Source organism: Canis aureus, chromosome 3, assembly GCF_053574225.1.
Source record: "Canis aureus isolate CA01 chromosome 3, VMU_Caureus_v.1.0, whole genome shotgun sequence".
Taxonomy (NCBI): domain Eukaryota; kingdom Metazoa; phylum Chordata; class Mammalia; order Carnivora; family Canidae; genus Canis; species Canis aureus.
This window is the reverse complement of record NC_135613.1, coordinates 70123122-70147068: the sequence shown is the minus strand read 5'-3', so window position 1 is coordinate 70147068 and position 23947 is coordinate 70123122. Positions and strand designations below refer to the sequence as shown.

At 45.8% G+C, this 23947-nt stretch overlaps 1 protein-coding gene across 2 annotated transcripts; it reads right to left on the bottom strand.

Moving 5' to 3' along the window:
* Nucleotides 1-9146: 9146 nt before the first annotated feature.
* On the bottom strand, nucleotides 9147-12483 carry NNMT (nicotinamide N-methyltransferase). Of its 2 annotated transcripts, none has more exons than XM_077893577.1 (3): nucleotides 12253-12483; nucleotides 11313-11523; nucleotides 9147-10188 (listed from the first exon to the last, which is right to left on the bottom strand). In XM_077893577.1, exons 1-3 carry the CDS (start codon nucleotides 12401-12403, stop codon nucleotides 9756-9758), a joined length of 795 nt encoding a protein of 264 aa, XP_077749703.1. In that variant the 5' UTR covers nucleotides 12404-12483; the 3' UTR covers nucleotides 9147-9755. The 2 variants fall into 2 exon arrangements, with proteins under 2 accessions (XP_077749703.1, XP_077749704.1); XM_077893578.1 differs by having other exon boundaries at nucleotides 11313-11520.
* Nucleotides 12484-23947: the final 11464 nt, after the last annotated feature.

The following is a 23947-nucleotide window of genomic DNA, read 5'->3' as shown; positions in this document are numbered from 1 at the left end:
TGACAGAGACAGAGGCAGAGACAAAGGCAGAGGGAGAAACAGGCTCCATGCAGGGAGCCCAATGTGGGACTTGATCCCAGAACTCTGGGATCACACCCTGAGCAGAAGTCAGATGCTCAACCACTGAGCCACCCAGGTGCCCCTAGACCGTTTCTAAGAAAGAAAATCCAAATGGCCAATAAACCTATGGAGTGATGCTTAATCTCCTCAGTAAAATGCAAATTAAATCCCAATGAGATACTACTACACAGCCATCAAATTGGCAAAAATCATACCTGCCAAGACCAAGGACCTTGACTGCAGATGTTCTCATGTATTTCTAGTGGTGTAAAATTGGTGCACCATTCTGGAGAAAAACAGGCAGGCATTAACTAGGAGAGTTGAGTTGGGCGTACCCTGTGCCTACCAATTGCACGGCCAAAGTCATACCTAGAGAAAATCTGGCACAGGCACGTAACTGTTCCTTGCAGCATTGTTTGAAATAGCCCCTAACTAGAAACAACCTAAATGTCCAGCAAACAGTAGAATAAGTACATTGGGTTGATGAAAATGCACCAATTACAGCTATAAACATCAGCGTGAGTAGTTCTCCAAATGATGCAGCATGAGAGAAGCAAGCTCTAAAGAAGATGTACATTTTTATCCCAATTATATAAAGTTCAAAACAGGCAAAAGGAAACAATATTATTTAGTGCTGCATAAATGAGTGGTAAAGGATAAAGGAAAACTATAAATGTCAGGGTAGTTGTGGGCTCTGAAGGAAAGGAGGGCATCACCCTGCGGTGTCCTATCTGTCAATTTGGGGGCAGTTACTGAGGATTCATTTTATATTAATCTTGTGCTTTATGAACATTTCTATATGTATGATCAATCTTATGATTAAAAAAACAACACACCCTGCATGTTTATTTTTTTTTTTGAAGATATTTTTTTTTAATTTTTTTTTATTTATTTATGATAGTCACAGAGAGAGAGAGAGAGAGAGGCAGAGACATAGGCAGAGGGAGAAGCAGGCTCCATGCACCGGGAGCCTGATGTGGGATTCGATCCTGGGTCTCCAGGATCGCGCCCTGGGCCAAAGGCAGGCGCCAAACTGCTGCACCACCCAGGGATCCCACCCTGCATGTTTAGATGCAGAGTCGCTTTCGAAATGAGCACAGATGTAGAGATGAGGGGTACGTGATCATAGAGGTGTCCCCATTTGCTCTGTGAGACATGCCCCAGCGTGGCTTCTTTTTTTTTTTAATTTTTTTTTAATTTTTATTTATTTGCGATAGTCACAGAGAGAGAGAGAGAGAATGAGGCAGAGACACAGGCAGAGGGAGAAGCAGGCTCCAGGCACCGGGAGCCCGACGTGGGATTCGATCCCAGGTGTCCAGGATCGCGCCCTGGGCCAAAGGCAGGCGCCAAACCGCTGCGCCACCCAGGGATCCCCCAGCATGGCTTCTTTTGCTCAATTTTACCCATTGGGGTTAAAGCACTGAAGGGCACGGAAGCAAAAACGACTCTTCCAACAAAAACAGGGCAAGGATGATGGGGAACAGGAACCGCCTCTCAAGCTTCCCTCCAAGCTTCTCTTTGCAATGCTGAAAAAAGTCCTCCTGCGCTTCACACATCAAGGCCTACTTCAGATCAGGGGCCGGGGATGCTCCGGAAAAGGTTCAGACTCCAGTAGGCAGCCGTCTCTCCTTTCCCACCCCACGGCTTCTGCTTATCACCGAAAGCAAGGTACACCCAGGTACAGCACAGCAATTAGGAGCCTGCTGCTGCTGCCCAGGGGAGCGGGGTTTGCTCCAGCCGCAGAGAAGCACCTCCACCGAGCCTCTTCCTGAGCCTCTTCCCAGGTCTCTGCTCAAACCAGACCTGAGGCCAGGTGTGAGCCCTTAGGTCAGGATCCAGGGCAGAGCCAAATTAAGCAACCCCCAGAGTCAGAGGAGCCAGCCATTTGGAGCCTTTCATGTGCTTGGTCATTAATAATAAATAAACAAAATTACAAGCAAAATGATAACTCATCAAATCTGACGCGGGCCCACTGGGCCTGCTTTAGATTTTAATGAATAAGTATGGTGAGTCCAGGGATGATTAATCTGAGCCTTCATGGCAGGGAGGCGGGGAGCCCTTTCCTGGACTCCGAAACCTCTCGACTCCCCTCTCTTGTTAGAGTCTCGGGACAGTTTTTGGGGGGAGGGAAGGGGGTTATTCCATCAGACCTGGAGGGGGCCCTATGTGTGCACAAACAGATAGGTGCCTTAGGGCTCTAACGTGAATCCTCTCACGTAGCTTTAGGTTGAAAACCTGCAGCCACACAGGTCCTGACGCAGCCTGGAGCTCGAATTCTCTGGTTATCTACACTCATGAGTCTCCAAAGTTTAAACTGGCCACTGAATCTATTGCTTGGGTTGCAGGAAACTTTGAGAAGGGCAGGGAAGGAGAGGAGGGGTACGGGGTGAGAGCTGCTCCATTGGAGGAGAGGAGGGACAGAGGAGAAGACAGGGAGGGGGAGAGGGAGAGAGAGAGAGGGTGGGTGGGAGGGAGAGAAAGAAAGAGAGACCTGGGGCATGGGGGTGGGGGAGGGAAGGGAAGTAGGGGGGGAGAGGGTGAAGGAGGAGGGGGGGAATGGAGGAGGAGGGAAAGAGGGAGAGAGAGAGGGAGGGAGAAAGACCCGGGGTAGGGGTAGGGGTAGGGGCAGGGGTAGTGGTAGGGATAGGGGAGGGAAGGGAAGGAGACTTCCTGAGCCTCAGCTCAGGGACCAATTCCATAATCCAGCAAATTCCATAATCCAGCAAAGAGGTGTCCAGCCCCAACTCACCCCCATGGCATGGTTTGTGAACTGCAGGGAGGCGGTATTTGAGGGCATTTGGCAGAGCCAGGGACCAGTGGCTTTGTGGCAGGTGGCCAGGCTGCTGGAGGTGGGCAGGTGGCCAGCAGTAATGCCAAAGCTCATGAGGCTGAAAATCAGGGCAGGGCTTCCACAACACCCACCTGGCAAAAGCCAAGACCTGGAGTTGCTGCTGTGCTACCCGGATGATTTTGTTTGCTCCCTCTCTGGTGTGATGATCTTTTGTCATATGCTTATTTCCAATACTTGCTATGATCTGATTTAGGCCTAGCTTCTCTGTTCCATTGATTTTTTTTTTCTTGCTTCCTGCTAATTACCCCAGCAGTATAACACATATATTTGGGACACCTGTCCTGCCACTAATAATGCCGTATGAGTAGAAGGCTAATGTATTTCACTCTTTCTCCCTCTGTTTAATATAGATGTGAAAAGCAACTCATTTTATGTTCTGAGTAAAAGCTGTTTGGACTAAGATCGGATCTTGTAATTCTGTTCCTCTTTCATTGTGTTTTGTTTTTGAGAAAGCACGAGGTTTGAGTGATTAAAAGGGAATGCTTACGAAATTGCAGAAGGAGCAGTGAAGGCTGAACGTGGGCTTTTCAGAAAGTTGAGGAACGATGTCACAGCCTCATGGGAATCCGATCCTGTGAAGGAAACCCATTCTCGGAAGTAAAAGCTGTAGTTGTCAGTCTTCAATCTGTTGTCGGAAAGCTTCAGAAAAGAACATGTGTGTGTGGTGGGAGGACCCATCCATTCAGTCCTGTCTTCTTCCCCTCTCATTTTCCATCCTCACACCCAACTTTCTAAGGGGTTAATGTGTGTTCTTTTCTTTATGTGTATTTTTGTGAATTAGGGACTGTTGTTACGTATGCATATGTCTATATTTATGTCATTTTTACTATGTCCTTTTTTTTATAGATTTTATTTATTTATTCATGAGATACAGAGAGAGAGGCAGAGACATAGGCAGAGGGAGAAGCAGTCTCCCTGCAGGGAAACAATGAGGGACCTGGGGATCATGACCTAAGCCAAAGGCAGATGCTCAACTGCTGAGCCACCCAGATGTCCCATTTTTACTATGTCCTTAAGGCTCATACACATTGCTATGTGTACATGTGGGCTATTACTTCTTGTCCCTCCATGACTTGCATTCCCTCATTTACATATCTACTCCCCAGGGATGGATACCCAGATTGCCTCTAACACCCCAACATACTGTTTCTGTAGATCTCTGTGTCTCCTCTGTGAAGATTTGTGTAAGAATTTCCACAGGGTATATTTCCAGGAGTAGAAATGCTGAGATATCATTAGTCAATTAAATATTTATTTTCTAAATAAAAAAATAAATATTTAATTTTGTAAGACACACCAGGACGTCCCCTGCAAATCTATACCAGTCTACATCTCCACCAACAGTACACCGAAGTCCCTATAATCACCAACACAGCCATACACACCTCCCGCCCCTACCAAAAGTCTTAGAATGATCTACTTTACCATTATTTGCCAGTCTAATGAAAACAAGTAAAGTTAGACAATTTTTTTTAAGAAGGTTCCATACCCAACATGGGCTTGAACTCACGATCCTGAGATCAAGAGTCAACATGCTCTATCACTAAGCCAGCCAGGCACCCCTACAACTTTTAAATTTTGCTTTTCTCTGATCACTTTGAGCACATCTACAGGTGCTATCAGTGAGGTAAGTGATATTACAACCCCACATCTCAGTGACTTAAAGAAAATGCTTGTATATCTTTGTTCACTTCACAGTCCTGTGTGGAAGGGGTCAGGGTACGGGTACAGCTTCAGGTGGTCAGACTTCTACCGTGCAGCTGTCATCTCTGAGGGCCTAGAGGACTCCATTGGATTCCCTGCAACCAGCCCTTGGAGTACAGCACAGGAGGTCTGTAGTGCCATGTGCATGGACTTATTCATACTCCTTGGGTCAGAACCCAATCACACAGCCTGAGGCAAGGGACCTGAGAAAAGTAGTCTCACTGTGTGCCAAAGAAGAAAAGACACAGAAATCAGTGAAGAGTTACACAGTCTGCTAACTTTTGGGGTTTCCTCTTCTATACATTTCCTAATCATATCCTTGCTCCTTTTTTTTCTTTGGACTTCCTCCTAGTCCAAATTTGTATATTTTATTTTTGTATATTTTTTGTGTATGCTAGAAGGCATTGGTTCCATGTTGATTTTATCCACTGTAAATGTTTCTTGCAATCTGTCTGCCTAATCACTTTGGTGATGGCCTTTTATCAGTCAGCAATCTAAATTTTTATGTAACCTAGTTAATCAATATTTAGCCTTTTGGTTTTGGTTTTTGTGTTTGTTACTTGCTTACAGTTGTAATCTCTGAATTCCTCTTAAAGGTACAACCGCCACAACTCCCCTTGTCAGTTGCCACTCGAGTCCCCAGTTTGCAGGGGAGTCACTTGTTAAAGAAGTGGAAGGTCCCAGAAGAAAAAGGCATCCAGAAACTAATTGCCCAGCTTCCAAGTCTTTCCCCTAGCATCTAGTTCCTCATAGTCCTGCTCCAAGGCTCCTGTTCAGAAAGCCCTTCCAGCTGGCTGGAGAGTCAGGCAGGAGCCAGACCACAGAGCATGTGCTATTAAAACGGCTGCAACATTAAAGGGTATTATACTGGAACTTTTTCAGACACACTGGAACTTCTTTCAGTCTCCCTCCCATGTTGTTTCTTGACTTTGATCTCTTGCGCATACTTTTCTCTTGCCTAAAAAGCCCTGGTCTACCTTTGCTTGGCTAAACCCTTTTAAGATTTCCAGGAAGACTTCTATAACCTCCTTCACCCCACCTCACACTTAGGTGAACGCACCTCTTCTGTTTTCTCCAGGACCTAACCTACCCTCTCATGCTGAATTGACTACACTGTGTGACAGTGGCCATTTGCCCACCTGACTGTCAACTCTTTGGAAGTGCCCGAATCCAATTTCCCCTTGTATGCCTAATGCCAGCATGGGACCTGACACAAGCATTGGCGTTAATGGCTGTTGAGTGGATCTGATGGGCTTAGTGTGCCCTATCCACTGTCCTTGGCCCTCCTACCCCAGCTTCATGAACTTTGGGGGAGATTTTTACTACAATGGAGAAGGCCCAGAAGTCTTCCGCTCCAGCAGCCACCTGGGATGCCTCTCCCTGGCTCTGTCACTCAAGCTACTTATGGGCTGATCCCCAACCAGGCCCTGCAGAGTGAGGATGCGGGTCAGCTTTCCTGGGCCTTCCCCTCTGTTGTGGAAGGGGAGGTGGGCAGCGCACCTTACATATGGTTGAGCGAGGGTCAGTGAAAATCAAGGTGCTCTGTGTGGGCAGTGGCCCTCCTCTTCCCGATTCCCACATTCAGTGGTCAGCTTGAACAGGAGAGCAGGCCTCAGGCCAGCAAGGTGGAGGAAAGACAGTCCTGGGCCCCGCGGGCCCTGCAGCTTGCCAAGCTCGAGGCTCGACTGCCCCCTTGTGTCCAGAGAGTAGACGACAAGGGAAACAATCCAAAACAGGGTTAGGACTGGTCCCCAGGGAGTCATTGGCCATGGCCATCCTGCCTCCTTCCACTGAAGGATAGAGACAGTCAGGGGACGACCTGCCTTATTCTCCAGAAGTGTGTCACCCACCCGACTCACCGTCTGTTATTTCCCCTGGACGTCTGTCTGAGTGCCCGGGATCCTCCCCTGGAAGGCTTTAAAAGGAAGGGCTTGAACATTTTAAAGGGGATTTCTCCAGGGGAGGCCTCCATGCAGGATGGGAACAGGCCAGAGAGCTGCTCCCGTCTGCCTGTAGATTCCACTTCCAGAGGCGTTCTCCACGGCAGCTTGGAGGGCTCTGTTACAAAGAGAGGGACACTGCTGGGCTTGGCAGCCCTCTCCTAGCGCCCCCCACCCCCACCCTAGCACCACTGTCTGGCCATGTGAGATCTCCGTCTGGGTCTGTTCGTCCCAAGCACCTGGTGGGCCCTCCTCCCACCCCCTCCACCCTGGTTCCTCTCCACGATATCACCCTATTGATTTCTTTCTTAGCACTCATACTTTTTTATTTTATTGTATTTTGTCTTTGATCTACTCCTTTATTGTCTGCCTTCCCTTCTCCTCCCAAGTAGAATGAGGGCAAGGCCTTGCCGATCTTATCCACTGTATCCCCAGAATACAAAACAGGGACAGACATATAACTGGTGCTTCATCCATGTTTCTTGGCCGAGGTTCCGCAAATATGCCCGCTGTCACCCGTGGCTCCCACCTGGGCCATGCTGCTTCTTCCACCTGACACGCCTTCAGCACCCCAGCCCACCTCCACCTCCATCCCACTATCTGCCTGGCAATTGGGCATTTACTGTTAGTTGAGGACTCACTTTAAACACTACCTGTTTGTGATGCCTTCCTTATCTCCCCCAGATTAGGCATGACCTTCTGTGTGTCCTCCTCTCCTAACACTGTTGTCATGACTATCTACGAGCCCAGCAAGGGCAAGAATTGTGTCATATTTATTCCAACATGCTCGATGCCTGGCAGATGGCAGGCGCTAAATAAATATTTATTGATGAACTCTGACTACACCCTGGAGAGGCCCACAGAGTCTAATGCCCTGAGCCACCTTCGCATCTTTCCTTGGCCCCCTCTGTTCTCTCATATGGAGCTCATCTTCTAGGCAAAGAAAACATCATTCACCTGCCATCTTCCAGAGACCATGTTTTTTAGCAGTAGTGTTTCTTCCAGTGTGAACACCTTTCCAACCATCACCCTCTCTTATAACTCATCTCAGCTGCCACTTACTGCATGAGCTTCCATCCCTGAGCAGGAACAAATCCTGCCTGCTTCTGTGATTCCCATCATTGTCCTTCTCCCAAGCAAATTCTGCTTTTCAGTGCAGTCCCACACCTACTCAGTAACAGCTGCTTAACAGAAGTGTGCTGCCTGTTATTTCAGTAGATATAAACCCTTTCTGGCCACTAGCCCCCCCTGAAACCAAACATAATGCCTACTCACAGTCCACAAAGTGTACGTGGTAACTTGAATATCATGTGAAGGAGCCAATAGCTCCCTGATGTGACTACCCATGTAACTACCCCAGGAGAATGTACCCAGGATGTGGGTCCACACTCTACGCAGGGAGGTAGAGCACTGGGCAACTCAGCCCTGCTCTGGACACCCTCCCCATGTGCCCACCCACCTTGCTCTTTCTTTGCTGTCTGCTTGCCCAGCCCAGCCCAGCTTTCTGGCTTGCACACTTCGATGTGTCCTGGAGCTGTCCTTGGAGGAGGTACTAACGCTCAGCCTCTGGGTGCATCCAACGCAAGCTTCCTCTGGTAGTGAACTCCTGATCTGCTCCCAGCCTTTGAGAGTCAACTTCTCCTATCACTCACGTGGTGACCCCATGGATAGATATGACCCGTTCTCTACGACCATCGTCAGCATGCACACACACACGCACGCACGCACACACATACATGTGCACATACCCACATACACACACAAGAATATATCCCAGACATGGGGTAGAATGTGATCGAGGGCTTAAGAAGCTTAAGCTTGGGGATCCCTGGGTGGCGCAGCGGTTTGGCGCCTGCCTTTGGCCCAGGGCGCGATCCTGGAGACCCAGGATCGAATCCCACGTCGAGCTCCCGGTGCATGGAGCCTGCTTCTCCCTCTGCCTGTGTCTCTGCCTCTCTCTCTCTCTCTCTCTCTCTCTGTGACTATCATAAATAAATAAAAATTTTAAAAAAAAAAGAAGCTTAAGCTTAAGCTTAAACTGTGAGGACCAGCCCCAGGCAAAGTTTCTGACACTTCCTGAGCATAGCACCTAATTTACGTAGGCACTCGACAAATATTTGTTGGGTGAATAAATTACTTGCTTGCCCACCTCCTAGCTGCTACCAATGGTCACCGCTTGGGTGACTTCTCTGCCCACTTGAAGCGCTGGCCTGTTCTGAATGCCAATGCCCAATGGGTTATCGGGGACCTCCAGGGACAGGACCCCGACCTGCCCAGCTGTCCTCAGTTTTTTCTGAAGTTCACCAAACACAGTATGTTACCTCCCCTCTGGGTCTCTGCTACTGCAGAATTCCTGTTCTTCACAGGCTATCCCGGATTCTTTCATCTGGCTTACTCCTGGTCACCCCTTATATCTCACTGATCTGCTATTTTTTTCAAAAGTCTTTCCTGAATGCTCCATCCTCATCCCAAATTGGCTTAGGTGGATTGTACTGGACAATGAAGGAAAACCATCTCTGCAACTCCCTTTAGAACTGCTTGTCACACACATATGGAACGTCAGCAAAAACTTACACGTACAACATCGCATGTGTACTTATCTATCAGGTGTATTTATGTTCTCTCTTTGGGGTCTCACAACTGCCCTGGGGAGGTGGGTTATTATTTCCATTTCAGAGATGGGGACACAAGGCTCTGTGGTATTAACAACACACCTGACATCACAAGAGCAACTAAGCTAAGAGCCAAGTACCAAAGTCCATGTCTTCCGACGCCAAAACCTCTGTTCTTTTCATTTCATGGGATGGGGCTGCAGTCTCAGCAGGGGCGAAGATGCAGGTGGGGAATGAGCTCAGAAGGTGAGCAGTCCCCAAATGCCTAAATTAGGAGATGGTGAGGGACTCTACCTTCGTCACCCTGTGCCACCCCGAGGCACCCTCAAAACTAGAGGAGGCATATCCTCATTTCTCTGGTCCAATTCTTTCCCTGACCCTGGGCCATTAGTGGAGTATATTGTAAACCTCTCCGTGTGAGATAAGTACCCCTATTTATCTGGCAATCATGTATAATGAGGCTCTAAAAGCATTTGCAGGTAAGGGTTCTAAATAAGGTCAGCTAAAGGGAGAGGAAAGCAAATGGGTGGCCGAATGCGGGCTGGAAGTCCTGCCCCTGCACACCCACACGCTTCCAAGGACCCTGTGTTAGTCGTTCTTCTGGGCCACGAGGAAGAACAACCCCGTGTAGTCTGAACACTTTTCCAAGACGGTCTCGGGTCCTCGCTGAGCCTTCTCCAGCCTCTCGATGGTGAAGCCGGACTCCTGCAGGACTTCACGCAGGACCTTCTCCTTCAGTGGCAGTACAGTGAATCTCGAGTCTCCCACCATGTAGAAGGTGCAGTCAAAGCTCCCGGTCAGCACCAGATGGCCCCTGGGCCGGAGCAGGGGCCTGAGGTGGCGCAGGGCGTCTCGGAAGGCCTCCAGGGTGCCGCAGGCGGACTCAAGACATAGAGAGGAAAGGAGGCAGTCCGCCAGGGGCAGGACTGCGGGTTCCAGGGGCCGTTCTTTCCCAACGTCACACTTGAGTACCCGGCGGACAGTTCTCCTTAGCCGCTCCTCCTTCTCAGCCCACTTGTCCCTGAGCGGAGGGAAGAGGGAAGAGGGGCCAGCTGGGTCAGGCTCATCGTGTGAGATGCATACGTCACTCCTGGCCATTCTCTGCCTTTCGCACAGACTCCCAGAGTAACCAGGTCACTGGTCCTACAGACCAAGAAACCGAGCCCCGGAGAGGGGGCAAAGTCAGAAAGCCAGCTACTGACAAAGTCTAGCCTAGGACCTGCTGACCCTGACCCTGAGGTCACTGCTCTTTCCACCCATAGGCCCTCTCTGGGCAATGCTCCCGGTGCTTGGCCCGTTCTCTCTCCGCTGGTACATGTTTAACACAACCTAGCCAAGTGCAACACGAAATGGAAGGCCTGTCAGGAATCAGCTGAGCAAAACTATAAAGTGTGCTTGGGAGACTTTGCAGGGGTCCTCCAGGCTCTCCCCGTGTCTCCTGACCACTCCACTCGACCTCCTTGTCACCTCATACATTCTCTTTTTACCTATATCTTTTCTCAGCACATGGGGGCTCATTTATACCACATAAGGCATAAGGACTAGCACTTAGAAATTTACTCTTTCCAGTTCTGCATTTTTAAAAAGTCACAGTCTCAAGCAAAAGGCACAAGAATCCAAAATACAACTTCAACCATCTTACCTACCTGGGGAGAGTGGTATCTTGTGAGTGGAGGGGCTATGGTGGACTTCCTAGTGCCCTGAAATTATCCAGGGTAAGTAGAGTCTGCTCACTTGCATGCAAGATTGGTCTTAACTCTAAGCCCACCTCCTGTGATGGGCAGAAAGATGCCACAAGTTCGGAGCCTCCTGGAGGCTGTAATTGGAACAACAGGGGCACCTGCCAAACAACCTGGCTGTCACCATTCTCCCTTAACCCCAGGGGGGAAGCCTTGGCATTCTGGGTAGACATTCATGACAACTCCTTTCTGGCTCTGGGTCTGTCTACAGACATCTATTCTTCTTCCCTCTTTTGGTCTTTATTGGATTCATATCTCACTCTTCTTCCTTTCTTCTTGGGACCCCACTGACTTTCTTCCTTCTTAGTCTCCACCTGCCACATGAGCCCCATGAGAAATCTTGGATTCTGAGAGCTAAGTGAAGCCCACATCATGGCGATCCCAAAGCAAACAACAAACCCCTTACCTGTCCCCCTCAAGCTCACACACATATTTCACCACTGGGGACCAGTCAAACGCCCCTGGCATCTTCTTCAGCCACTTTTCCAGCTCTAGGCGGTTCTTGTCCGTGTAGTCAGTGGCGATTATCTCCTCAAAAGACTCACAGGCAGAGAGAAGCTGGTAGATGGTGGGCCCAGAGCCTATGTCAATCAGGAGCTTTCCTCTCAGGCCACCTGCTTTAGAACAGACACATTCTAAGCCATGGGCGCTAAAACGTGGCTCTGAAAGGCTCCTCTCTCTGTCCCACCTGGAGAGGCTGCGGGGAGTCAACCATTTGGGAGTGGAAAGTCCAGCATGAGAAATGCTGCCTGTCCAAACAGCCTTAGGCAGCCCCGCACAGTCCCAGCACTGAGCATGGAGAGTTTGGTAGGAGGGGAGAGTGAGGAGCAGGAGAGTTTATCTTGGGGGGTGGGGGGTCACTTAGTGGAGAACCAGCTTTTGTCCTTCCAACTGCCAATTCATCACTGTAAATAAGCATTAAGAGAAGAAGTCTAGTCACACTCCTGGGGACACCCATTTCCATAATGCAAGCACTCTTCACTAAGTGTCCTACAGCCCCACTAAAAACATCCATAACATTCCAAAGATCAATCACCAAACATTTATTGCGAACCACCTGTATTCCCAGTCTTAGACTTTATGAGAGGAGAAAATCTTGACCCAGAGACCTCAGAAATGTTTAGGGCATCCCATCAAGTACCATATATCAAGTATATTTAGAATCATCCTATAGGACAGTTCCTCATACTCTCCAAGGTCCAAAGTTTCTGTCAATTGTCTAGCCGCCCTTCCCCACTCCCACCCTAAACTTGCCCTAGGATTGAAGAAGATCAGCAACTAATCTAAAATTTGCATGCCTACCCTTCCTCCCACAAACCTCTCCCAGGTTTCAAGGAGACCAGCACCTGGTTTAAAAGTGGCGTTGTAGTGTTTTAGGGAGAATTGGAGGACGTCATCACCCACAGGGTTCTGGCCCATCTTGTAGTAGCCCAGGTATGTTGTGGGTTCAAAATATGTCTGGTAGACATCCAGCCCCGTGGACTCCTGGAGAGCCATGGAGAATTATAAGCTTTGTCCAGGAAGGAGCAGTCTGATGCTCTGGGTCCTTCTTGATGGAACTCAGGCTTAGTCACTTTGCCTGCCCTTAAATACTCGGATAAAGATCAGAACAGCCAATGAAAAATGTTCCCTGAATCCTCTTCCCTTCGGCCATTCACCTCTGCCACACTCGAAACTCCCATCCCCCTCTCCAGCTCCTTCCTCCAGCAGTGGACCCCACTCTCTACTCCTACCCCAACCCCCAGGATTTTCAGTGGCTTTGGCTTGTATGGAAGGGTTTCCAGGCTCTTCTGCTCCATTGTGCCACGCCCTTTTCTACAGTGGTTTTTAAAACAATTTTAAAAGCTTGCCTATTTTTTACATTAATTCCCCTGTGAACCCCCAGTTAATAGGATGGATATGCCTTAGTTTGTTTTGATCTTAAGCATTTTCTGAACTACACCCCTTCACACAACACCTGGTTTCTGCCCCAGATCACTTATTGGATGTGGACAATATTTAGCAAAATAGGGAAGATAAGAATATGTTTTAGTTGAGGGGTGAAGATGAAACAATCAGCAGTGATGAGTTTAGTTTTGAGCATACTCCACTTAAGGCTGAAAAACCTACTCTTACCCAGATATAAGTATAGAACACACAGAGAGATCTGAGCTGAAGCTACGGATGTGGAATGAACATGCAAAAAATACTTTTTCTGTCACTGAACTGAATTTCTTCTTCAAGTCCCATGGGTGGTAGACGTTAAATCTCAATCACTTAGAGTCTTCCTTTACCAGGAGTGGGGGTGGGGTAGAGTGGGGAAGTTATGTGGTGCCAGGAAGGGGAGCTGGCTTTTGTCCATGATGTTGGCACCAAGATTCCATTGCATAATCTTTCCAGATTACTGATTAACAAGAGTTACAACATCCCCTTTATGCAACCTCTATGCCTGTACCACTCCCTCTGCCCTATTTCCATTCCCCACTCAGGAGCTAGGGAAATCACTCTCCCACTCCTCAGGATCTTCTGGGCCATGAAGCAACCATAGTAACTTTTCTTCTGCTCTGGCACCATATTGAGAGTAGGAACAAGTCTGAAGTCTTGACACTTCCTAGCCCATACTCCGGGAAAGGGCACAGGTTCCCTGCGTTTACATTTTCTTTAATAAAAAAAAGGATAGATTAATTAATAGGGGTGTCCTGGGTGGCTCAGTTAGTTAAGTGTCTGCCTTCAGCTCAGTTCATGATCTCAGGGTCCTGGGATCGAACCCCATGTAGGGCTCAAGAGGAAGCCTACTTCTTCTCCCTTTCCCTCTAACCCTCCCCTCAACTCATGCTTTCTCTCTCTCACTCTCTAATAAGTAAATACAATATTTTTAAAAATGTAATTAATAGGGCCACCTGGGGCACTCAGTGGTTGAGCATCTGCCTTTGGCCCTGGGATCGAGTTCTGCATCAGGCTCCCCACAGGGAGCCTACTTCTCTCCCTCTGCCTATGTCTCTGTCTCTCTCTGTGTGTCTCTCATGAATAAATAAATAAAATATTTTAAATATAATTAATAGCACAAATTTAGTTAATTCATATATTGATCTCTGTAATCTGAAAACAGAAAGTATACCTTTTGCTAAAGCTGTCCATGGAATATTCAAGAATTTACAGAGAAATCATAAAACTTCCCCAAAGTAGAAATAATACAAAATGAAATACTCTGACTAAAATGCAATAAAACAGACATTCATTATAAAACCAGAGAAAAAAAGACCCTCTACCACAAATATATTTTTAAATTTTCTCTGAAATGCTCTTGGTTCAGTGAGGAAAGGAAAACAAAAATCTTAAAATATGTGGAAAACAGTTCTACAGATGAGAATCTGAAAGCAGTGGGAAATTCATGATCTTAAATATTGATGTTAATGAATAATAAAAAATAATAAATTAGGGATCCAGATCAAGAAGTTAAAATGATAACAAATACATTTAAGGAAAGCATAGGGATAAAATTAATAAAAGGGAAAGTCAACATTAATAAATGAATAGGTGATGAGTACAGAAGCCAGACTGGAGTTGAGGGAGTGATCTGGAGGTGAAAGGTTGATGAGGAACGCAGGGAATGGGAACACTTGGCTGGGGAGGGGAAGAAAGGCATCAAGCAGTAGCCGCATGTGGATATGCCTTTGATGAGAGAGAGAAATGCTAAATATTTTGACAGTAGAGCAAAAGGCAAGGATAGGTGCAAGTGCAAGTCAAATTTAGAGAAATGAGTGAGAATCTGAGAGTTCACAGCTGAAAATTGTGTTTTTCCTGAAAATGAGTAGGGAGATACTGGTGTTTCAGATTCAAGGCAGAACCTTGAATGGATGGAAGGCACAGATGAAGGAAAGACAGAATTCTTAGGTATTTTCAAAGGCCCAGATAACTTGGTAGGAGATCGGCCTTGGTAGGTGTGATTTTCCCCAGTGTGCTTAAAGGTCTAGGTGGAAGAAAAGTGAACATAATAGGTTGAGGTGGTATTGGGATTTTCCTGGGCAGGGGAAATTATAAGGGAAATGGCCAAAAAAGTAGAAGAGACAGCCATCTATTTCTCTATTCAAAGTGCATTCATTGAGCACCTGTTATATAAGATATTAGGTAAATATTGAAGAGCATGGACTTTAGTTAAACTGCCTAGATTCAAAGTCTACTTCCACCATTTATAAGATATATCCTTGGACAATTTCTTTTTTGCCTCGGTTTTTTTTTTTAATCTGGAATTCATGAGGTCAATGATCAATCTACCTCATAGAGGCGTCAAGAGAAGTAAATGAGTTCAAATAACTTACTCAAAATAAATAACTCAAAGAATCTAGAACAGAAATTTCACTTCTGGCCATGGCAGAGTAACAAACACTGGAATTGCCTTTCACTGTAAAAACTACCAAACTGGACCAAATGTGGGACACTGCTGTCTTCGGACATCAACAATAGGCACCACACAAGTGCAGTCACATAAAGTGAGCCCAGCCTCCACCAGCTCTCCACCCGGGGATGCTTTTTCCTGACTACAGCACAAAAAGGCAGAGCCCAAGAAGAGTCCAGCTGTCCTGTTGAGCTAAGAATGCAAATATTAGAGTTTGGACTTGTCGCCAAATGGAATTTGTGTGCTCAGTACCAGGGAGGAAGGAGTCACATGAGGGACCCACAAAGTGGATCATTTGCTAGGACTGCCATAACAAAGTACCACAAAAGTGGGGAGGGAGGCTCTAACAACCGAAAGTTACTCTCTCACTGTTCTGGAGGCCAGCAGTTTGAGATCAAGGTGTCGGAGTATTAGTTTCTTCTAAGGGTGAGTGAGAATCTGCTCCACACCTTTCCCCTGGTGTCTGGTGATTGCCACCAATCTTTGACATTCCTTGGGTTGTAGATGCATCACCTTGATCTCTCCTTTCATTTTCACATGGCTTTCTCTCAGTGTCCAATTTCCCCTTTTCAGAAGGACACTAGTTATACTGGATTATGACCCACCCTAATGACTTCATTTTAATTTAATTACCTCTGTAAAAACCCTATTTCCAAATAAAGGTCACATTCTGAAGTATTGGGGGAACTGAACTTCAGTGAATCTTTTGAGGGGAACACAATTTAAGCCATACCAGGGTCTCCCCGTTAGTTTCTTCCAGAACTGGGCTTCACATGTACAGGTTGAGCTTTTGTAAGAGACTGGCTGCTAAGGAGTTGAGCACAGAACCAAAATGTTCGTGATCACACCATGCTGGGAGTCATCATTCCAGCCAAAGTGGAGAGATCCTCTTGTTGCTGCATTCAGCTCCCCTACCAGAAAATTCATGCTTTGGGAAGAAGGATCATACCCTAGAATAAAGGCTACTTTAGTAGATTCACTCTAACAAAGCCTTAAACCAAGGCTTGACAGGGACAAGGAAACCCTCTGATAAATCAATTGCCTTCTTTTTTTTTAAAGATTATTTATTTATTTATTCATAGAGACAGAGAGAGAGAGAGAGAAGCAGAGACACAGGCAGAGGGAGAAGCAGGCACCATGCAGAGAGCCTGACGTGGGACTCATCCAGGGTCTCCAGGATCACGCCCTGGGCTGCAGGCAGCGCTTAACCGCTGTGCCACAGGGGCTGCCCATCAATTGCCTTCCAAAACTAAACCCAACCCTCTTTAAAGACAAACAGCATAATCCAGACTCTTTCCAGTAGATCTCCCACAATATCTAACCTACAACAAAAACTTCTTAGATATTCCATGAACCAGGAAAATGTTACCCATAAAAATAAAATGTATCCCATAAAATGTTACCCATAAAAATAAAATAAAAGTCTGGAAACAGACTCTGGGATGATCTACATGATGAAATCATCAGACCGGGACTTTAAGGTAGTTATAATTAATGTGTTTAAGGAGTTAAAGAAAAATAAGTCTTAATGAACAACAAATGGGAAATCTCAACATAGAAATGAAACTTTTATTTTGTAAAGAAATTCTAGACTGGGGATGCCTGGGTGGCGTGCCTTCAGCTCAGGGTTTGATCCTGGAGTCCCGGGATTGAGTCCCACATTGGGCTCCCTGTGGGTCTACTTCTCCCTCTGCCTGTGTCTCTGCCTCTCTCTCTGTGTCTCTCATGAATAAATAAATAAAATCTGGGCAGCCCCGGTGGCACAGCGGTTTAGCACCGCCTGCAGCCTAGAGTGTGATCCTGGAGACCCAGGATCGAGTCCCACATCGGGCTTCCCGCATGGAGCCTGCTTTTCCCTCCACCTGTGTCTCTGCCTCTCTCTTCGCTCTCTCTGAATGAATAAATAAATCTTTAAAATAAATAAATAAATAAATAAATAAATAAATAAATAAATAAATCTTTTAAAAAATAGAATTAAATTAAAAAAATAAATTCTAGACTGAAAATGCAACATCTGAAGTGAGGAATTCACTGGTAGTTTTAACAGCAGATTGGAGATGACAGAAGTCAGAGCCCATAAACTTGAAGACAGAGTCAGAAAGATGATCCGTTCTGAAGAAGAAAGAGAACAAAGATTGAAACTAAATGAACAAAGCCTCAGAAACTTGTAGGAAAATATAAATTGTCTAGCATGTAGCTAATTAGAATCCCTGAAGAAAAGGAGTGAGAGAATGGGGAGTGGGTAGAAAAAGTTATATGAAAAAAAAAAAAAAAGAAAGAAAAGAAAAAGTTATATGAAGAAGAAATAGTTAAAACTTTCCCAAATTTTGTAAAACACACTAACTTACAGATCCAAGAAGCTCAGCAAGCCCCCAAGCAAAGAAAGTCGCAACTCAGCACATCATACAGTTACACTTCCTAAAATTGTGAAATTATTCAGAGAAAAATGACATATTATGGCAAGGAGAACAATGCCACAAATAATGGCTGAGTTCTCATCAGAAACAGTGAAGGCCAGAGATAATGGATGACATCCTTAAATCTCTAAACAAACAAATAAAATAACTGTCAATCCAGAATTCCATATCCAGCAAAGGTACTCTTCAAAAATGAGGGTGAAGACATGTTCAGATAAACAAAAGCTGAGAGAATTTGTTACCAACAAACCTGGACTAAGAAATACTAAATAAAAAATAAAAATTAAAAAAGCTCTTCAGGCTAAAAGAAAATAATACCTGATGGAAACTCAGATCTATGGGAAGGAACAAAGAGCCCTAGAAACGGCAAGTTCCAGACTTTGCCTTCTGCTTCCTCTAGGCCCTCAATCACCTTTCCTCCCTCTGCAACCTGAAATATATTCATTAGGAATCTTTGTGTCCTAAGCCTCCAGAGATCCATGAGGGCCACAGGAAGAATGGGCTGGGGTCCAACCCAACTTGAGCTGCTGATGGATGTACCATGCTTTCCTACTGTGCAACTAATTTGGGAAAGTTCCCCTGGTCTCGTCATAGAGAAAAAAATGCAGGCCAGGTAAACTAGACAAACATCTCTTCAAGCAGGATTTGAGGTTATGATAAAGTTAAATAGAATTAAGAAGTTTCTCATGATAGCTGGAAGCTCTTCATACTGGACTTCCTAGGGCAGCCTCAGGCAAAAGATAATTGGCTGGGAATATCCCAGAGCAATAGTTCACAGATGGGAGTCCACGAAAAACCACCAGGCTGCAAGAAGTGAATATTAGAAATTCTATTTTTATTTTTATTTTTTTTAGAACTTCTATTTTTATTTACTTGATAAATCTTTAACACTTTTATTTTAGTATGTTTTACACCTAATATGGTAGTACAGTAGTACCTGAAAATAAGGCATAAACAAATACTGGGTACATGTACAAAGTTGTAATGAAAAGCATGCACAAACAAAAAAGGTGAGGAATGACTGACTCCAAAGAAATTGTAACTCTGCTGGCAGAAATCCTTTACAAACTTTATCTTAGGACTCACACCAATCAGTGCATTCTGTAAGGTTTTTGATGCAGGTCTTTGAATCAGCTACATCATGGTCATCTGGAAAGTGGTTTAAAATTACAGATTCCTAGGGAACATGCCCACGAGTTCTGATTCAGAAGGTCTGGGGGTAGGGAACCAACTGGTTGAGTATAGTTTTTACAGAAGCAGAATAGGGGCACCTGGCTGGCCTAGTCAGTAGAACATACAACTCTTGATGTCAGGGTTATGAGTTCAAGCCCCACATTGGGCATGGAGCCTGCTTGATTAAAAAAAATAATAATAAAGAAGCAGAACAAAGCCTCATGAGTTCTGATGCACAGGTGGTCTGGGAACCATGGGAAGCATCATGTATGGGGACTCTCTCCTAACAAGCTTCAGAGGAAGCAAGATAAAGAGGGGATTTTGTGAAGAAGTGAGAGGGTTGTACAAATGTTCTGCCCAGCTGGGAGAGTCTGAGCAAGTGACTAAAGCAAGAGATACAATGAGCTAATCTGAGGGTTTCTTTCAGCTGTCACACCTGAGACCCTGTAGGAGAGAGCAAGATAACCGGCATTCTTGTAACTCCCAATGCCTGAGAGAGGGTAGTGGTGTCAGCACTGCATGGACGGAAGGCAGGGTCAACCAAAAGACTCCTCCACGACATCTCCTCAGACCATTTTGTCTTTTTCACTCCCACCATCCAGCCCCCTTTTGGGTTCTCATTATCTTACAACTCAATAATACAGTTGGAATAAATAAATAAATAAACAAACAAACAAATAAATAAACAAATAAATAAACAAATAAAAACAGTTGGCCCTGAACAACATAAGGGTTGGGGTGCTGCCCTTGGGCAGTTGAAAATATACAGAGAACTTTTGATTCCTCAAAGCTTATTGATAGCCTACTATTGACCATAAGCCTGATCAATAACATTAACAGTTGAATAACACATATTTTGTATGTTATGTGTATAATACACTGTGTTCTCACAATAAAGTCCACTGGAGAAAAGAAAATGCTATGAAGAAAATCATATGGAGGAGAAAATACATTTCAGTGCTGGACTCGTAGTTATGGGGAAAAATCACTATAAGTGGACCCATGCAGTTCAAATCCATGTTATTGGAGGGTCAACTGTAATCATTCCTTTCCTCAACAAGTCAACAGCATGGTGGGGGGAGAGATCTGAGAGATGCAGCACATGGTCATAGATTGGCTCCTCATCCAAACAGATTAACACTAAAACGTTAGTTTTGAGACAATCAGGAAAATCTGAACATGGACAGAGTGATGACACTGAGGAACCATCGCTAATTTTTGAAGGTGTATGAATGCCATTGAAGCAACACCAGAAAACTTTACTTAAAAAATGCATATGTCAGGGCAGCCCAGGTGGCTCAATGGTTTAGCGTCGCCTTCAGCCCAGGGCATGATCCTGGAGACCCGGGATCGAGTCCCACATAGGGCTCCTGCATGGAACCTGCTTCTCCTTCTGCCTGTGTCTCTGCCTCTCTCTCTGTGTGTCTCTCATGAGTAAATAAATAAAATCTTTTTTAAAAAATGCATACATCGAAGTATGTAGCCAGGGGTGGGAAGTGACACGATGCCTGGGGTTTTCTTTAAAAGACTTCAACAGAAAAAAAGAAAAGAAAAATGAAAGAAAAAGAAGGAAGGAAAGCTGGAAGGATAGATGAAGTGAGCATGGTAAAATCTTGATGTTGAATCCAGGTGACAGATTTTGTGAGGAGCCCATTATATTATCTTTTGTGTATCTCAGAAACTTTTCAGGAAAACAAGTTTTCAACACAGAATTAAAATTGTGTGCCTGGCACATGTGTTATGTAAGGACTGACATTTGTTCTCCTAGTAACACTGTGCCAGGTGCTGTTCTAAACTGCAGGGATGCAGCGATGGAGACCAATGGGACTCTGGGTCTCACAGAGGCTCCACAGAAGGGAAATGGGACACGGACCATGACATGTACACAGATAAAGAAGAGAATGTCAGATGGTGCTGAATGCAATGAAAAAACAACTTTTATTTTAAGAGATTTATTTCTTTTAGAGAGAGAGTGCATGCGCATGCGTGGTAGCAGGAGGAGGAGCAGAAGGAGAGAATCTCAGGCAGACTCCTCGATGGGTGTGGAGCCCATTGCGAGGTTCAATCTCAAGACCCTGAGATCATGACCTGAGCTGAAATCAAGAGTCGGACCCTTAGCCAACTGAGCCATCCAGTGCCCCAAAGAAACAACCTTTAGATGGAATGGTCAGGGAAGACCTCACCAAGAGGCAATATTTGAGTTGACACTTGAGTTACACGAGGAAGAGGCAGCCAGGCAAAGATTGAGGGACCAGTGGGCTCTCGGCAGAGGGAACAGTACCTGCAAAGGCCTGCCCTGTCTGGGAGCAGATGGGAGGCAGTGAGGCAGATGGATCAGAGAAGCAGATGTGGCCAGATTATTTAGGCCCTTCACTGGCAGCAAAGAGAGCTTGGCTAGAAAAGAGGAGCCCCCTGGTAGGCAGGAATGATACATTTAGGAAAATTCTGCCTGTAATTACCTGGAAGGTAGACCAAGTGTATCCCAAGCCTGAAGCACTATGAAACTGTGGAGAAAGCAACACAATGTTATTGTATGCTGGTTGTTCTCCAGGTTTATAGAAAGATATTATTATTAAGGGATGAGTTCAGGGAAAAAAAATAACAAGTTACCAAGAAGAAATGAAGGAAAATAGGAGGAATCCAGAAGTATGTGTCTCTTTGGGTATACGTAAGCTGACTGCTTCTGTGCCCTGAATTATAGGAATGAAGAGTGGACAAGGCTTCAGGCAATGAAGGCTCATTATTTAAAATCCTCTTATAAAGGGATTTGGTTCTGTGGCAAACATCAAATTAAGACTGTTGCCTTTCCCACCTAAGCTGACTTTTTCAGACAGCCCCAAGGTAGCCAACGGGAAGCAGACAAGGAAGCTTAGATTTGAGGGAGAAAAAAAAATTAATAACAAGAATTGTAATAATAAAAACATGTTTGACAACTATGTCTAGGAAACAACTTTAGGCTGGTTACTAGCATGAGGAATGGATTGGAAGCATAGGTCCAAAGGCTGTTTTTAAGGAAATTGAATTGCCAAAAATCCATGAACTCAGCTGAAAAAAGCCTTGGACTATGGGAGCTTAAAACCATACTCAATCCCCCAGATTTGTGCGAGTGGGAATCAGGCTGGTGGTGAAACTGTGCAGTCCTAAGGGAGGCCCAAATTCGAGGACCCACTTCAAATGTGGCCAGAGCAGATAAGAGTCAAAAAATGATTCTCTAGAGGCTGGAACCAGGAGCTTCAGAGAACAATGGGCTAGGCTTTTTTTCCAAGACAAGAGATCCAAAGCCCAATTAAAGAACTTTCTCCATTGCCAGGGCAGGGGATCTTCACAGATACCCATGTACCAGGACTCCAGCATCGCTCTGGACCAGGGACTTGGGTGTGCTCCCTTCTTCCCCTTGATACGTGTGCAAGGGGATTTTTGTTGTCAAGGAGGCCCAGGTGGACTGGACAGTGTTTCCCCAAAACTCACATCCACATTAACCTCAGAATATGACTTTACAAGGAAATGGGGTCTTGGAGATGTGATGAAGGTGAAGGTTGAGAGGAGATCATACCAGATAAGGATGGGCCCTAAATCCACTGAGCATGTCCTTAAAAGAGACGGTCAACAACACACAGAGACCTGGGGAAAGAAGGCCATGTGAGACAGAGGTGGAGGTGCCGCCACCAGCAGGGGAACACAGGAGCCACCCAGGAGGGGAAGAGACAAGAAAAACAATTCTCCCCTGTAGTCTTCAGAGAGAATGTGGCCCTACCAACACCTGCCTTTTGTGTTTCTGGCTTCCCCAATTGTAAGAAGATACATTTCTGTTGGTTTAAGTCACCAAGTTGTAGTAATTTCTTAGAACAACCTTGGGAATTTAATGCAAGGTATGTGTGCTGCACCTTCAAAGCCTTGGTCCAACAATGGTACTAATGACTCCTGTTCACACATGATTGTTGGACCTCAGTCACCTGGTCACACCAAACTGCGAGGAAAATAGTGTCTTAATTTATACTGAGGAAGGAGAGACAACTGATGAGTGCAGAAAGCAGCTCACAAAACGTTGTGACTTTTCATAGGATGGACCTACCATCATTGATTTTAGCCATAAACCCATACAGATAACCTGCTTTCAGTTCACAGAGCTGATGGCGAGGACTCAGAGATCCCGAATTTCGAAATAGGTGCTACAAGGATGAGATGGAGTATCCAGTCATTTCTCTTTTGGGGGGTGAGTACGTTCTCTGAGTGGGAAGAAGAGTCTAAACAGATGTTTGGTGACTAGAAGGGCAGACTGTGGCAGAAAGTGCTAGCTCTTCACCAAAAATCAATCCCTCTGTGCTCTGAACAGAGCTGGACCACATCTTCTGGTCTCCCTTGCTGTGACTATGGTCCAGTGGGGTCCACCCAGGAAAGATACATATCCTTATATGTTTCTGGGCCAAGGCTTCTAAAAAGTAGGCAAGCCCCCTTCAAACTCTCTCTCCGCTCCTTGGGAAGAGATAAAGACAATGCCAGGGCCTTCAGGGGGAGGCCATGGAAAACTCAGGTTGGAGATTAAAAGCTGAGGAGTTGGAATGCCTGGATGGCTCAGCAGTTGAGTGTCAGCCTTTGGCTCAGGGCGTGATCTCTGGGCCCGGGATCAAGTCCTGCATCCGGCTCCCCGCAAGGGAGCCTGCTTCTCCCTCTGCCTATGTCTCTGCCTCTCTCTATGTCTCTCATGAATAAATAAATAAAATCTTTAAACACACACACACACCCAAAAAACTGGGGAGTCGTTAGCCCATACCAAAAGTGGCAGAAGTAGATAGACCAGGTAAGAGGCTCATGGAAGCCTTCAGAGATGGCCAAATATGATATGCAGAGTTCCAGCAGAGGAGGAGGAAGGAGTGAGCCAATGAGAGTGACCAGCAGCAGCTGGTGGGGTTGGCGAAAAACCAGGAGAGGTAGTGTTTCCAAAAGGAGCCAGTGGTCTAGAATGCTAGTGAGAAATCAAGAGGAGGAAGACAGTCAAGTAGCCATTGTATTTTGGAAGAGGAGCCACGGAATGAGCTTGAGAAGACCATTTCAAGGCAGTAACAGAGATTAAAACTC

Coding starts and splice junctions, on each gene's coding strand:
- NNMT (XM_077893577.1), bottom strand. CDS start 12,403: ATGGCTCTCCAGGAGTCCACGGGGCTGGATGTCTACCAGACATATTTT. Junction 11,524..12,252: donor CAACGCCACTTTTAAACCAG/GTGCTGGTCTCC, acceptor TCTGTTCTAAAG/CAGGTGGCCTGAGAGGAAAG. Junction 10,189..11,312: donor TGTGAGCTTGAGGGGGACAG/GTAAGGGGTTTG, acceptor CCCTCCGCTCAG/GGACAAGTGGGCTGAGAAGG.